Source organism: Diabrotica virgifera, chromosome 6 (assembly GCF_917563875.1).
Source record: "Diabrotica virgifera virgifera chromosome 6, PGI_DIABVI_V3a".
Taxonomy (NCBI): Eukaryota; Metazoa; Arthropoda; class Insecta; order Coleoptera; family Chrysomelidae; genus Diabrotica; species Diabrotica virgifera.
Window position 1 is genome coordinate 135,323,829 of NC_065448.1, and position 14,550 is coordinate 135,338,378.

General features: G+C 32.8%; 1 protein-coding gene across 2 annotated transcripts in view; it reads right to left on the reverse strand.

The window, feature by feature from the left end:
• Window positions 1-14,315, reverse strand: part of LOC114338190 (zinc finger protein 664-like) — a 121,952-nt gene extending 107,637 nt beyond the window's left edge. For both annotated transcript variants that reach the window (XM_050652880.1, XM_050652878.1), the window contains exon 1: window positions 13,389-14,315. In XM_050652880.1, the coding sequence (XP_050508837.1) occupies window positions 13,389-13,605 (217 nt within the window). In that variant the 5' untranslated portion in view covers window positions 13,606-14,315. The remainder of the gene's footprint in view (window positions 1-13,388) is intronic.
• Window positions 14,316-14,550: the final 235 nt, after the last annotated feature.

Sequence of the window (14,550 nt, forward strand, 5' to 3'; positions counted from 1 at the left end):
TATTCTGAAAGTCTCTAGTGCATCTTTTTATAAAACCAAGCATTTGTAAAGATTTTGAAATTTTTGATGTATAATGTGATTCAAATAAAAGTTTACAGTCTAAATTAATTCCCAAATCACGAATTTCAGTACCCCAGTCAACAGGAATATTCTGTATATTATAATTATATTCTATTGGGTCTCTCGATTGTCCAAAAGAAATAGCATGACACTTAGATTCATTCAGGGCCATGGCATTCAACATACACCACTCACTCAACCGATCAAAATCATGTTGAAGATTAATACAGTCTTCTGTATTGTTGATAATTGTACAGAACTTTAGATCATCTGCAAAAAGCAGAGGTGAACTGTGTCGGAAGCAGTGGTGTATATCATTGATGAATATGTTAAATAACAGGGGCCCCAAATGTGAACCCTGAGGTACTCCTGAATGAACCTTAATCTCACTGGAAACAAAATCCCTGATACGCACCATCTGAACTCGGTCAATCAAGTATGTTCTCAGCCACTCAAGAAGTGGACCATTAACACCCATTTGTTTAAGTTTAAATATTAAAATATTATGGTTGTCCCGATCAAAGGCCTTTGAGAAATCGGTGTATAGTGCATGTACCCTACAACCCCTCTCCAATGCCTTCCTCAGGAAGTCCACAAATACTAGTGTGTTACATTCGGTTGATCTGTTATTCCGAAATCCAAATTGTTGGTCTACTAGTTGTTTTTCAAGTGAAGCTTTAAGATAGTCACATACAAAACATTCAAATATCTTTGGTATTCCACTAATTATACTAATGGGCCTGTAATTATTCACCAATGAATTATCTCCCGCTTTATAAATGGGTGTTAAAAAACTATTTTTCCAACATTCTGGAAATTCACCCGTATTTAAGGATAGATTAAAGATGTGAAAAAGAGGTCTGGATAATATAAAACAACAGTTCTTGAGAAAGCTAGGAGGCAATCCATCAGGACCAGGACCCTTATTCGCATCCAGTTCTGATAATTTTAGATAAATAGATAGATATATATTTTAGATATAGTTATGTTGAAACCAGTCAGATTAGTAAGACCAAATGTAGGTGAGTCACTGGGTATGACACATATTTGAGTGGAATAGACTGTAGAAAAATATTCTGCAAAAAGATTTACAATATCTGGTCCATGACCGGATTCAACACCACCATACCTCAACACAGCGGACATAGAGGGCTTTCCTCTCCGTGAATTCACAAACGACCAAAATCCCTTCAAATTATTTCTTATTGATAATTCTGTTAAGTAAATATGATTTCTGTAGCTTTCAGCTTTTAACAATTTACAATTAGCCCTCAGCTGTGAAAAAGTCTGATAATCCAGAACTGATTTAGATAAAAGATATTTTTTGTGAGCTTTCTTTTTCTCAACTATCCGGTTCTTTAACTCTAAAGAGAACCAAGGAGGGAATCTACGTTTTGAATACCTTTTTAGGGGGATGAATAATTCTATAGCTAAGTAAACTATATCATAGAAAATATTTACAATTTGATTCAGTGTTTTTCCTAAAAATAAATTATCCCAACAGAACTGTGACAAAAAATCAGTTATTTTCACATAGTCAGCCGACTTGAAGTCACTATAAAAACCGTCACTAACCAAACCACCATCATTGGGGCGCCTTTTGGTCATCTTTATCTCAAATTCCAGGGGTGGGTGATGCATACCCTCCCTCAAAAGAGCTTCATTAGCTCTGGACACAGTTACATCAGCATCATCGACTAACACCAAGTCCAGAATATTACCAGTTGCATTCACAATAGTATTGGACTGCAACAAATTGTGGTATGCACACATACCATGGTATGCACACATACCAGTCACAACCTGCAGGGCTTCAACTTTAGAAGCTGTGGCACCTGGCAGAGGAATTGTTGAAGAGCACATATCACTTGAAAACCATTCGCAGTTTGGTAAATTGAAGTCAGCAGCCAGATAATAGTGTGCAGATGGATAATCTTCGGCTATTTTTTCCAGGGTTTCACAAAATATGGAATATTTGTCCAATGTAGACTTAGGTGGAAAATATGCTGTTCCTATAATAAACTGATTTGCACCTTCGGTCACCAAGACAAAAAGCTGTTCGATTGTCCCGTTAACTTTTAAAGATCTACTGCTTAAGCCCTTATGAACTGCAATAAGGACTCCACCACCTCTTGAGAATGAACTTGTTTCACTGGAGCGATCAGTTCTATATACGTTGAGGTCAAACAACTACAGCTCTTCATCGGCATAGTTACATGTCAACCAGGTCTCGTTGAATATGACGATACTGTAGTGAGAATAGGAAACATTCATAAACAAATGGTCAAGCTTAGTTCTGAGACCTCCTACATTTTGGAAATAAACCCACAGTCCAGAGGAAGACTGTGTTAGTTTTTTGACATTATTCTAGGAGTGCCATTTAAGTACTTGATAAATAAGTTTTGTTCGCCCTTTCTCTCTCTTTCCTTAAGTTCACTCTTGACAGTGTTTAATGCTGTTCTCTGGTGTGGGGTGAGATCTGAATCGATAAAAATCTTTAGTGACCTATCAATATTTCTTCTGTTTCTGAGTGTTGCCAGATAGTCTTTATGATTACGAAGGACAATTCTGCATGAACGGTATCCATTTTTGTTCTTTTTTCCAATTCGTACGGCCTCAGCAATATCAATGGCTGAGTTCATTAATCCAGACAAGAGGTATGTGGCTTTGTTTAAATCGTCATCCTCACCATACTCAGGCATATTAAAAATCATAATGTTGTTGGATCTTTTCTGTCTCTCGATCATTTCACTTAACACTGATTGGTCTGTTGTGATTTGTTCAGTAGGTTCAGTTGTTTAAGTAACTCTTATATCTTTCAAACTGGATATTTCAGATCGAATTTCAGATTTAAGTTCCTTAAAGCTTACCTAAAAAGAGCCATTCAAAGAGTCCAACTCACTTCTAAAAGACTTTATTTGTTCAATCATGTCCATGGCCTGATTATTAAGAAGTTGTTCCACCTTTTGTTCAAGAGAACTTATTTGTTTCTTCATCATAGGAATCATTTTGATTCCATCCTCACAGGATTCGCAAAAAAGTTTAAGGACTCTTCTACCCTTCAACTCCAACACCCTGATTTCTGATGCTGTCAGAGTGGCACATTGATGATGAATATTTCGATCGCAACCATCACAAACCCAACATTCACCACCACTGACATCCAACAAACATTTTGTGCATGACATATTTAAAAGTTTAGATCAAGCACTGGCCTATCTTCAAAATATATTATTTGTAGAAGTACTGATAACTTTTTATGAAGAGTACTTAAGTTTTTGTTGAACTCAATTAGGAGAATATGTGCTTCTAATTGCAAATAAATGCAATTTCTGAAACATTCACTAATAAAAATGAAAGATAACTTACAGATTAATAGGGTCTCTGAACTTTTACGGATTTTTTGATACAAAACAACACATTAAACACTAATAAATATCACTTAAATTGTACATCATTAACAGAGCAGGAAAATATGTGCTTTCGCCAGTAATTATTGAAACTAATATTAACATTTCATTTATTGATAATTGATAATATTGGTAATAAAGTAATGACAAAAATTTCTTCAGGATCTTGTACGGGGGCTTTAAGCTTTGATTAGGTGACTTTCTGACTTTCATAATAATAGTTTTTAATCGAGTTATTAAGCCTTAAAAATGGTCATTTCGCATTTTTCAAATTTTAAATCGCGTATAACTCGAAAACTATCAATTTTAGAGAAAAATCACAAGAGACCTTTTTTACTCCGAATGTACAAAAATACTTAGTTATTTATAAGTTTATAAGTGCGCAAAAAGTACTTCACGCACAGTTTCATACAATATTTCTGTGGTTCAAAGGAAAAGGGGCATAAGTCACCTAGTTAATCATTTTTAGGATTTGCCAATATTAGCAAAAGAGTAAATAGAAGCTATGCGCGAACTAAAAATTTCAAAATAACAATATATATAAAGCCTTTCTAACCAGAGTAAGGATGATTTATTAATTAATCTTCTTTTGTGATATTTGTGTAATATTGTACTTTTTGAATTATTATTATTTTTTATTAGTTTTGTGACATGTCTCTTTTCCAAATTATAAAACAGGTAACACATTATTGTTATCCATACTTAAGCCCCTTTGTATTGTCAGTGGGTAAATAAAAGAGAGGTTTTTTTAATTATTTATTTGGAAATTTTGTTTAGGATATTATTGAAACATATCGTCCGAATCACAAACATAATCTGCATCACTGACATTGTTGCCGTCTGGTTAATTTTCATAAAATGCATGGCATTCTGAATCTATTAAATTCAAAATACTTAGTAAATCTTTCTTTTTCTCTCTGCTTATGCTGAAGAGCTCAAGGGTCCGGTGTTGCACCTTTCGGGCTGCAATGGACCCTTCGATTTTTCCCTTTGGCAAAATGAAATGCACTTAAATGGTTCTTCTTGTTTTAGGGATGTTTTGTACTTAACAATGCCTTCATCAGTGCCATATGAAATCAATCTAATATCGTGCCACACAAATTTGCTTCCATTTATATCAAAATGTCTTAGTTGAAGTGGCCCTTTTAAAAGTTTGGAAAAGTTAAAAAAGTCACATGTGGTTGTGGTTTTTCCATGAACACAATTATTGGATTTTGAGAAGTGAATGTGGGATTCATTTTTATACTTAAATATTATACAAAGGTATATAAAATTTTGCTGACTTCTAAGGAACTATCAAAAATAATAGTCTACTATTTAAAAAATGAACACTGTGTCCTTCCAAAATAAATTAATATGTAATAAAATACTTTTGGCACTAAAATACTGACAACCACAAAAGTCGCAAAGTAGACTATGAAAACCCTTTACGTAAGCTATCTGTTACATACAAAGAAATTTATTTTAAACTCATTTCTGTAATCAATCGCCGAAAAGATAAGGAACAAAAATATAATATTCAGGTTAAGCAATACAATACCAGTTGTCTGCTTAATCAGCCTGCTTAATCACAAAATAGATTAGGTATGTTACAGCTATCCATTACAAAGAAATTTAAACTCATTTCTTTAGTCAATCGCCGAACAGATAATTAAATCCACAAAAATAATACACTATTATAATGTAGTGTTTGAAAGATAACATTGATGAAAATGTCAAAATCTCAAAAAAGTGCACTTCGTGATAATTACCTCTAATAGGACGATATCAAGAAGATGGTTACAGGGTTTTAGAAAAAATATTAACAATAGAGGAAATAAGAACACATACTTAAGCATCTATAAAAAGTGTAATGTAGATATGTGTAGATGAAGTGTGGCAAAGAAGGAACATTTAAAATAGTTAAAATATGTATGTGCACCCAGTTACCATCTTCAATACTTTTAGATTTATTAACAGTTGGTATTTGTTCTCCTACAAGAAAGTTACTGCTTGAAGAAGTGCCTGAAAAGAAGTAAACCAAACACTTTAACAGTATAGCTAATAATTAGGTACGCTGGTCCACATTAGAGTCCTTAATCTCCTATACAAAGCATAATACAACTTTTATTATTTCATTTAAGGGGAATAAAGGCGCAAAAAGTCGCCTGTCAAAATTTTCAATGTGTTTTAAATATATTCATTTTTTTGCAACCTGAGAAAACTAATAAGTATTTTTGAAACATTTAAACGCAGAACGAAAGACTACGTTATTGCCTAGGGCCAAATATGGCAAAAGTTATGTTGTATTAACCTGCTTATTGTGATGCATTTTCCAACAACAAAACGTAATATCTGTCTGCTTCTATTAGACTGAGACATTTTCAACGATATTATCTATTAAATTTTCACTTAAATAGCTGTATTATTTACACAAAAGTATAAAATAAACACATAAAAACACTTTAAACAACGTTAACCGTAAGAAGCGCCTGTGAGTTCTGAGCCGTTCAGTAGCGCATTCCAGAACTAAGTTGACAATATGCCTTATTCCAAAACTAAAACCCTGCGCTGCGCGCCATTTAATAGGCGTAATTTAAGTCGAGTCCCTGTTCTTTATTGGTGTAGATAAAATATTGACTCATGCCTAATTTTTGAATGGCCCTAAAGAATAAATGCATTACATTTTTCAGACATGTGGCCTTTTACCAAATAGAACATTTAAAATAATTTTCGTTAAACCGTTTTGACGATTTCAAGAAAAAATGTGACTCATGCCCCTTTTCCTTGGAACCACAGATTTTATCTATCAAAAAACAAATAAAAAAACTGCAACTCTTCGTCACTGGAATACATTCCTATTTTACAATTTTTTAGAACTTTGACATTTAAAAATTCAAACTTCTGTCAAACCACAAAACTGTCAAAACTTTTTTTGGAATTTATTGCTCACATTTCATCACCATGACAAGGCGAAAGTTAAGGATATTTGATTATATGAAAGTGTGCAAAAAAGTAAATCCAATTTAAAATACATTATTACTTCAGGCACACTTTAAACCATTCATGTACTGCTATCTATATTTACAATTTTCACACAATAAAAACTTATACATAATATGAGGTAGAGTAGATAATGTTATGTATTTAATAAAACTATGGACCGACTTGACTACTTTATTTAAACACATTAGTTTGTATCTTTACATGAGACAAGATGGACAACGTCAACATGACATCATTGCCGACATTACAGAGTTCTTTTCAGCGTGTGACATTTCTTTGACAGCTCCCAAAGTATGTTATTGGAGTGTGTTCCGAAATGCCCTAACTTAAATAAGTAAATATACAACATTTCTCCCCTTCTTTTTAAAGATTCAATCTGGTAGGTGCTTTAATCATTCTACCAGATCTAGTGTGTAGGGGTGATTGAATAGAAGGTGAAGTTGTAGTTGTAATAGAACTAGCAGTATGCTGAGTGGTTTCTAAAACCGGTGACTGAATAAAATTGTTTGGTGCAACTTCAACTTCCATGACGTTAGGCTGATTCTTATTACCTCTATCTAAAATTAACGAAGGGCTAGCACTTATTTTTGGTTGCACAACTACATCACACACCTCCGGTAAAACACTATCTTCGATTGGTAAAGTCTCATAAACACTACTTCTTAAATCATCTGAATGAACAAACTTAATATTGTCCTCTATTTGAACAAGGTATGTAGTAAAAGTTAGGACTTTTTTAATAACACCCTTTTGCCACAGCTTAGTACACTTATTTTTTACAAAAACATTTTGGTTTATTTTATATAAAGATCGATTAGTTATGTTATTAGATTGAATACATTTATTTTGACTTGATGGTTTTAACAAATCAAAGCGTGTTCTAGGCCTATTTTTAAAAACAGCTTCGGCAGGTGAGACTCCTGTTACAGTCGAAGGGGTATTTCTGTAACTAAAAAGATAATTTTGTAACTTATTCAAGACTAATTTTTCTGACATATCTTTTCCCTTTTCTGAAAACAATGTTTTTTCTAAAGCTTTTTTAACTGTTTGAACGCCCCTTTCAGCCAACCCATTACTTTGTGGGTGATATCCTGGTGACTTAACAGGTTTAATCCCATTTGCCTGCAAAAATGACACAAACTCTGTAGAATTATCTGGAGGACCGCTATCAGAAACTAGTTCTGTTGGAAGACCAAAATTAGCAAAAATAGTTTTTAACTCATAAATTGTTTCTGAAGCATCTGTGCCATTTTTCATCATTTTGATTTCTAGCCATTTAGACTTTTGATCCAAACACAACAAAAAATTAAATCCAAATTTTTTAAAGAAATCAATATGAACTCTAAAAAAATTATGTGGTGCTGATGGCCATGATGACAACATGCTATTATTATTAGTAAAATTTTGATTCTGTTGACATATGTCACAAGATGCTACAAATCTTTCTATACTCTCATTCATATTAGGCCACCAACAGTAGGATCGCATTAGCATTTTACTACGTACTATTCCATCATGCTGTTCATGAAATAACTTTAAAACTTCATTTTGCAAGACTTTTGGTACAACTGTTTTATTCCCTAGTAAAATGCAATTGTTTTCCACAGACAACTCATTTCTTTTTTTAAAATAGGGCTCTAAACTAGAATCTAAGACATAATTAGGCCACCCAGAAATAGTAAAATCTTTTACCTTAAGCAAGATTAGATCTTTATTTGTTTCCTTGGCTATGTCTTCTGCATTAAGAGGTATTTGATTAACCAAACTAAACGAATACAAAAAATCAGAAATCTCTGTTTTATTATTACAAGGTAAACGTGACAAACCATCAGCATTACTGATAGACGAACCTTTTCTATACTGAATGTCATATTGATATCCAGATAATGTAACTGCCCATCGTGTGATTCTAGATGCAGCAGATGTCGGGATACCTTTGTTTTTTCCAAATATGAACTGTAAAGGTTGATGATCCGTAATTAAGACAAATTTTCTTCCATACAGATATTTATGAAATTTTTTTATTGCAAAAATAATTGCAAGGGCCTCACGCTCTAAATTGCTATAATTTTTTTCGTTTACAGACAAAGTACTTGACCCAAACATTACTGGTTTTTCAATATTATTTATTTTATGACTTAAAACACATCCTACACCATATCCACTAGCATCACACGTTACATAAATTGGCAGATTAGGATTATAATGGGTTAAGACACTTTCAGAGGTTAAAAGTTCTTTACTTAATTGAAATGTTTCTTCACATTCTTGTGTCCAGTTTTTAGTGAAATCAATACCAGACTGACACAAACTATACAAAGGTTTTAGTTTACTTGACAACATGGGGATAAATTTTCCATAGTAATTTAGTAACCCTAGGTAAGACTTTAACTCTGTTAATGAATTTGGTGAAGGTGCAGATTTTATTGCATCAACCTTCTCTTGAGTAGGGTGGATACCATTAACATCAATAACATGCCCCAAGAATTCTATTTTTGTTTGAAAAAATTTACATTTTTTTTCATTGACTTTAACATTAAAATCTAAAAGTCTTTCTAAAACCTTTTGCACATTTTGATAACATTTCTGCAAGGATGCACCAAAAACAATTATATCATCTAAATAGCATTTAGTTTCACTCAAACCTGACAAAATGGTCTCTATAATAGATTGAAAAATGCCTGGAGCCGAGCTTACACCATAAGTAAGTCTAGTATATGAAAAAAGACCTAAGTGAGTATTAATAACCAACAATTTTTGTGCTGACTCACTTACTTTTAATTGTTGATATGCCCCCTTCAAATCAATGACAGTAAAATATTTTTGACTGCTGAGACATGCAAAAATATCCTCAGGTAATGGCAAAACACAATGATCTGCATCTAATGCTTGATTTAGAGTTTTTTTAAAATCTACACAAATCCTAATTTCATTTGAATTCTTTTTAGGCACCACGACTATGGGACTAGCCCAGTTACTATATGTTACTTTTTTTAAAATTCCAGACTTTATCATATTTGATAATTCTAACTCCACTTTTTCTCTTAATGCATATGGCATATCATAAGCCCTGTGAAATACTGGTTGAGCTCCCTCTTTCAGTTTAAGATCTACTTCAAATTTTTTTATGCATGAATCAGGCTCGACCTTAAAAACATTTCTAAACCCATTTTTTAAGTCTGACACTAAATTTAAGACATGCATTTCATTATTTGTTGACATCTTTTCATTTTGACTTTCTGACTGGGAATGACATAAATTTATGGACTCTGGACTACTTTTGAGATTTGATACATTAAAATTAATTTTTTGTCTCCAATTGGGGTTAAGTATGGTTAACCAGTTTCTACCCAACAAAGGTGCAAATTTATGATTACTTTTTAAGACTACTAATGGTAAATTGACAATTTCATTGTTTGATTTTACAAGAACATCTGATTCACCTACTATTGACACGCCTTGACCAGTTAGAACTCTTAAATCATATCTTACAGAATATAATTTTAACTCAGGAAAATACTTATTAAAATCATTAATATGAATAACTGACCTGCAAGCACCACAATCTATTTCAAAACAAATCTTCTTACTTCCAATTTCCAGCCATACCTTCTCTGGAGGGACCTTTCCTGACTCTAAGGTCGACAAAAAACCTAAAATCAATGAATTGTTGTCCTCTTCTTCTTCTGAATTGTCTTCTATTGCATTGATATTCCCACTTTTGCAGACCCGACTTGTGTGCCCAATTTTCTTACACTTGAAACATTCCCAGCTTTTCGCTGGACACTTTTCTGGCTCGTGCTTCCTACCACATCTGAAACATGACTTCAACTCTCTCCTCTGACTTCTTGACTCTTTATTTTGACTTGGACCAGGACTGCTGTATTTTGTATTCTTACTGATATTTTTACTTTTAAATGACAACTTGTCCAAGTTTTCTGTCACACAAGACAAATTATTTTCAGCCCCCATTGTTCTCACCTGACCTTCTGCAAGTTCCATAGCTAAAGCTATTTCAGAAGCTTTTTCAAGTGTTAACTTGTCCTCTGATAATAACTTTTTTTTAATGGCATGTGATTGCACACCACAAACTAACCTGTCTCTAAGACATTCAGATAAGAATTGACCAAAGTTGCAGTGCTGTGATAACTTTTTCAATTTTGTCACAAAAGACTTTATATCTTCGTTTTGCTCTTGAATTGCATTATAAAATTTATAACGTTCAGCTATCACAAGCCTTTTTGGACTGAAATGATCTTCTAATGTTTGTTTTAGTACTGCAAAAGACTTTTTACTGGGTAAATCTGGAGCTAGTAAATCCTTCAGGACACTGTAAGCCTCTCCCCCTATTAACGTTATTAGTAAAGGCACTTTCTTGTCATCTTCAACCCCGTTACAGATAAACAACTGTTCTAGTCTCTCTATATACGATGAAATGTCCGAGTATCTAGGATTGAACTGCTCTATTGAACCGATTAACGACATTTTTTTGACCTTGCTTTACAATGCACAAATACTTTCCACGCGGCTATACTTCAGATGACTAATTTACGGACTTTGCCTGCTTGGATTCGATCGGGACTCGTCGCCAAAATAATGTTATGTATTTAATAAAACTATGGACCGACTTGACTACTTTATTTAAACACATTAGTTTGTATCTTTACATGAGACAAGATGGACAACGTCAACATGACATCATTGCCGACATTACAGAGTTCTTTTCAGCGTGTGACATTTCTTTGACAGCTCCCAAAGTATGTTATTGGAGTGTGTTCCGAAATGCCCTAACTTAAATAAGTAAATATACAACAGATAAGAATTATTTTTGTGAATTTGGTTAACAAAAATTAGTTAAACAATTTTTCGACCGTGGTACCGCCTGACACTGTGTATTTGTTATAAGGATGTATTTGTTTGAGTAAGTTTGTGCAAAAAAATCGAATCAGAATAATTTACCTAACAGGGGCGACGTTACATCCTGGACTAATAAGTAGTTGAAACGGTCAAAACAAAGAGACGCACACTCATCAAAAATGCACGTGAGATTATACTTGTAAATTGTATAATCTACTTTTACTAACAAGAGTTAGGAAGTGTCAACTTCAACTAGTAAAAGTTGATCTAAATTTTTCAAATCAGCTTTTACTGCTCGTTTCAGTTGGAGTTGACTCGAACTAGGAAAAGTCAACTCTAACTGAGAATCAACTTGAACTGTAACATATACAACAAAACCAGCAACATACTTCAAAGGGTCCTGATGAATTTTTTCTTTCACCTCCTAATTATTGTCAGCAAGTTTCAAAATTTCACCGTCAGTTACATGATATTCCTCCAAGTAGTACGCTGCTATAAATTTATTTTAAGTATTTTGTCCTCAGACTGAGATTCTTTCAAACCTTGTTTTTTCTATCAAATTAGAGAGAATTTTTTGTGTCAAGTAAATATCTTCTGATGCCGAAATATCGCTTGGCAATTAAGGACTTTTTATTGAACTATTACTAATGCAAGATTCACTAGTTTCAATAGTATTGCAACATTCCCCAAAGATCGCCGCCAAATTTTTTCTAAAATATACCACCTTAATCTATATTTAGTCAACATTGTATTTTGCTTGTAGGTATGAAAGTAACTCTTTCTAGAGATCTATTAGTAACCAATATTCCTTTTTGAACTGGAGTAAGTCCTTTATGTTTACCAACCCGCATTGACTTGACCATTTCTGACATTTAATCCAGGAGACGTGTCTGCTTATCTAATACTGTACCATATGCATTTCGTGTTGGAGAATTGGCAACGAACTTAGATCGTGAATTTAATAGATCAAACCAATCATTAAATAGCTGAACAATTAAAGCAGCTTCTTTCCAGTAAGTATCTTTTGGCATAAGTCCATTTTCTCCAGCATGACTAATAGCTTTTGATATATAATTTGACAATAATTGAACTACAGACCTCACTCTTTGCCTCATAGAGCCTTTTAAACAGAGATGATGTAGTGTTAATTTATGCGCAATTGTCAATTCTGAAGTTGATATATTTAGTAACGCTTAAAAGTAATCATTGTTATCATTGTGATTATTTTATTGTCAATGACAAAACCATGATCAATTACAAATTTCGGGCAAGTTTAATCAAATGCGGAGGATCTGCAAAAACAAAAATATTTAAAGACTTATCACAGGGGTGATTAATAAAACAATTCTCGTCATATCCAACATTCAGCTGAGACCAAAGGGCAGTAATTCCAGTATTCATGTCACTGGTGACAGCTACTACAATAAAATTTGCTCTAACAATTCAGATACTATTTGTTCAATAATATTTTTTAGCATTGACTGATCAATTGATGGCATTTGCATTTCGTCACCTGATTATAATTTTTACAATTATTAGTTACAGCACAACCCGGCATGTTTTTTGTTAATACACAAAAACTGAACTAAACAGACTCAACAATAGACAAATATCGAAACTAAAGATTTTGTAAGAACATTTCATTTACCGTAGAATACACAAATAGATCTACCGGTATACAGAATACTACATCTAGAACACTGTAGTTCTCTGTATTGCTGCTTCGTAGGTGACATCATGCATGTCAGGGTACACATTTCAATTCGTTTACGAGCATACTGGTCTTTGTCTACCGTGAGAAGTAATACCAAAAAAGGTTCAGTTGATAGAATCATTTCGCACTGGAACCATAATGACCATTTAAAAGAAATAGCGGCAAGATACATAAATACTAATAAATAGCATCCCTAGGAGAGTTGCTGCACTTCTAAAATCCCAGGGTAAAAGGGTTAATACTATTATTTATGTAATCTTATTATATAACTCACATAGTTAAAATTATTGATAGATAAAGAAATAATATAGGTATTGATTATTAAACACAGAAAACCAGACTTTGTTGAGTTATTTACTTACTTTCTTCATTTACTTGTTTTTCTTCAAATAGTGCAAATTTATGTTCGTCTTGTTCAATTTCAGTCTTTACCTGGAACTCTTTTAAATCTGAATAAACAAATTCATCATCAGAACTTTCCCTCTTAGGTTCTTTCTTTATTTCAATTTTCATGGAATCCAGAAGAGAAACCCCCGTTTCTATTTTACATGATTTTTCACTAATTTGTGATATTTCCATATTGTTAAACTTGATTTTATATACTTTTTTCACTCATATCATGTTTACACTCAAACACCACAATCATATTTATTATAAATGATAATAAAAAATATAATATTATTATATTATAAATTTTTTATTGTCAAACATGACCACCACAAACGTCATGTGCATTGTGCATGTGTCATTGTGTCAAGTGTCATTTGTTAAAACCGCCTCCAAGGAATATAGGGCATTCCAACACTTTGATGTTTATGAAAACGCTGGGAGGCAAACTATACTACATTCGCTCTCGCGAGATTTTTTTTGAGACATCCGGAATAGGAAACGTACAACACAAAAATTCCTACCTCACACTATTAACTGCTAAAATCAACTCAAATCAACTTAATCTTTCATTAAAAAAAGAAGAATTATTAGAAATAGTGGGAGTGTCTACTAATCTCATAAAATTTTGTGAAGTTTATTTCTACAAAATATTTTTATTTTGTACAATAAATAATTTTCTCATTTGCTATCAATACATTATAATGGTTTAAATAAATAAATATTGATTGGCGTAAGGTTTATGTTATTTTTATGTCTGTTTACTATTAATAATATTGGATATGAGCAGGTGCGTTGGTTTTGTAGTAATTTCCAGTCACTTCTGACAACTGAATTTTTCAAAAAAGAAATTACTAACCTCAGTGTCAAAAAAAATCTCGCGAGAGCGAATGTAGTATATCTTTCACAAACCATACATACTCATAGACGTTTCACGACCATGTTAATTTTTCGGATCGAATTAACGCCATCTCTTGATTGGAATGGGAACTAAATTAACAAATTTTAGTTACGTGGGAATTTCAAATTATAAATTTTGCGGGATTTTTGATGAAATTTCGCAGGAAATTAAAACAACAGAAAGACAATTCAATGTTTTATTCAATGCTTTACTGAAAACTTCAAATGTTCCAATTT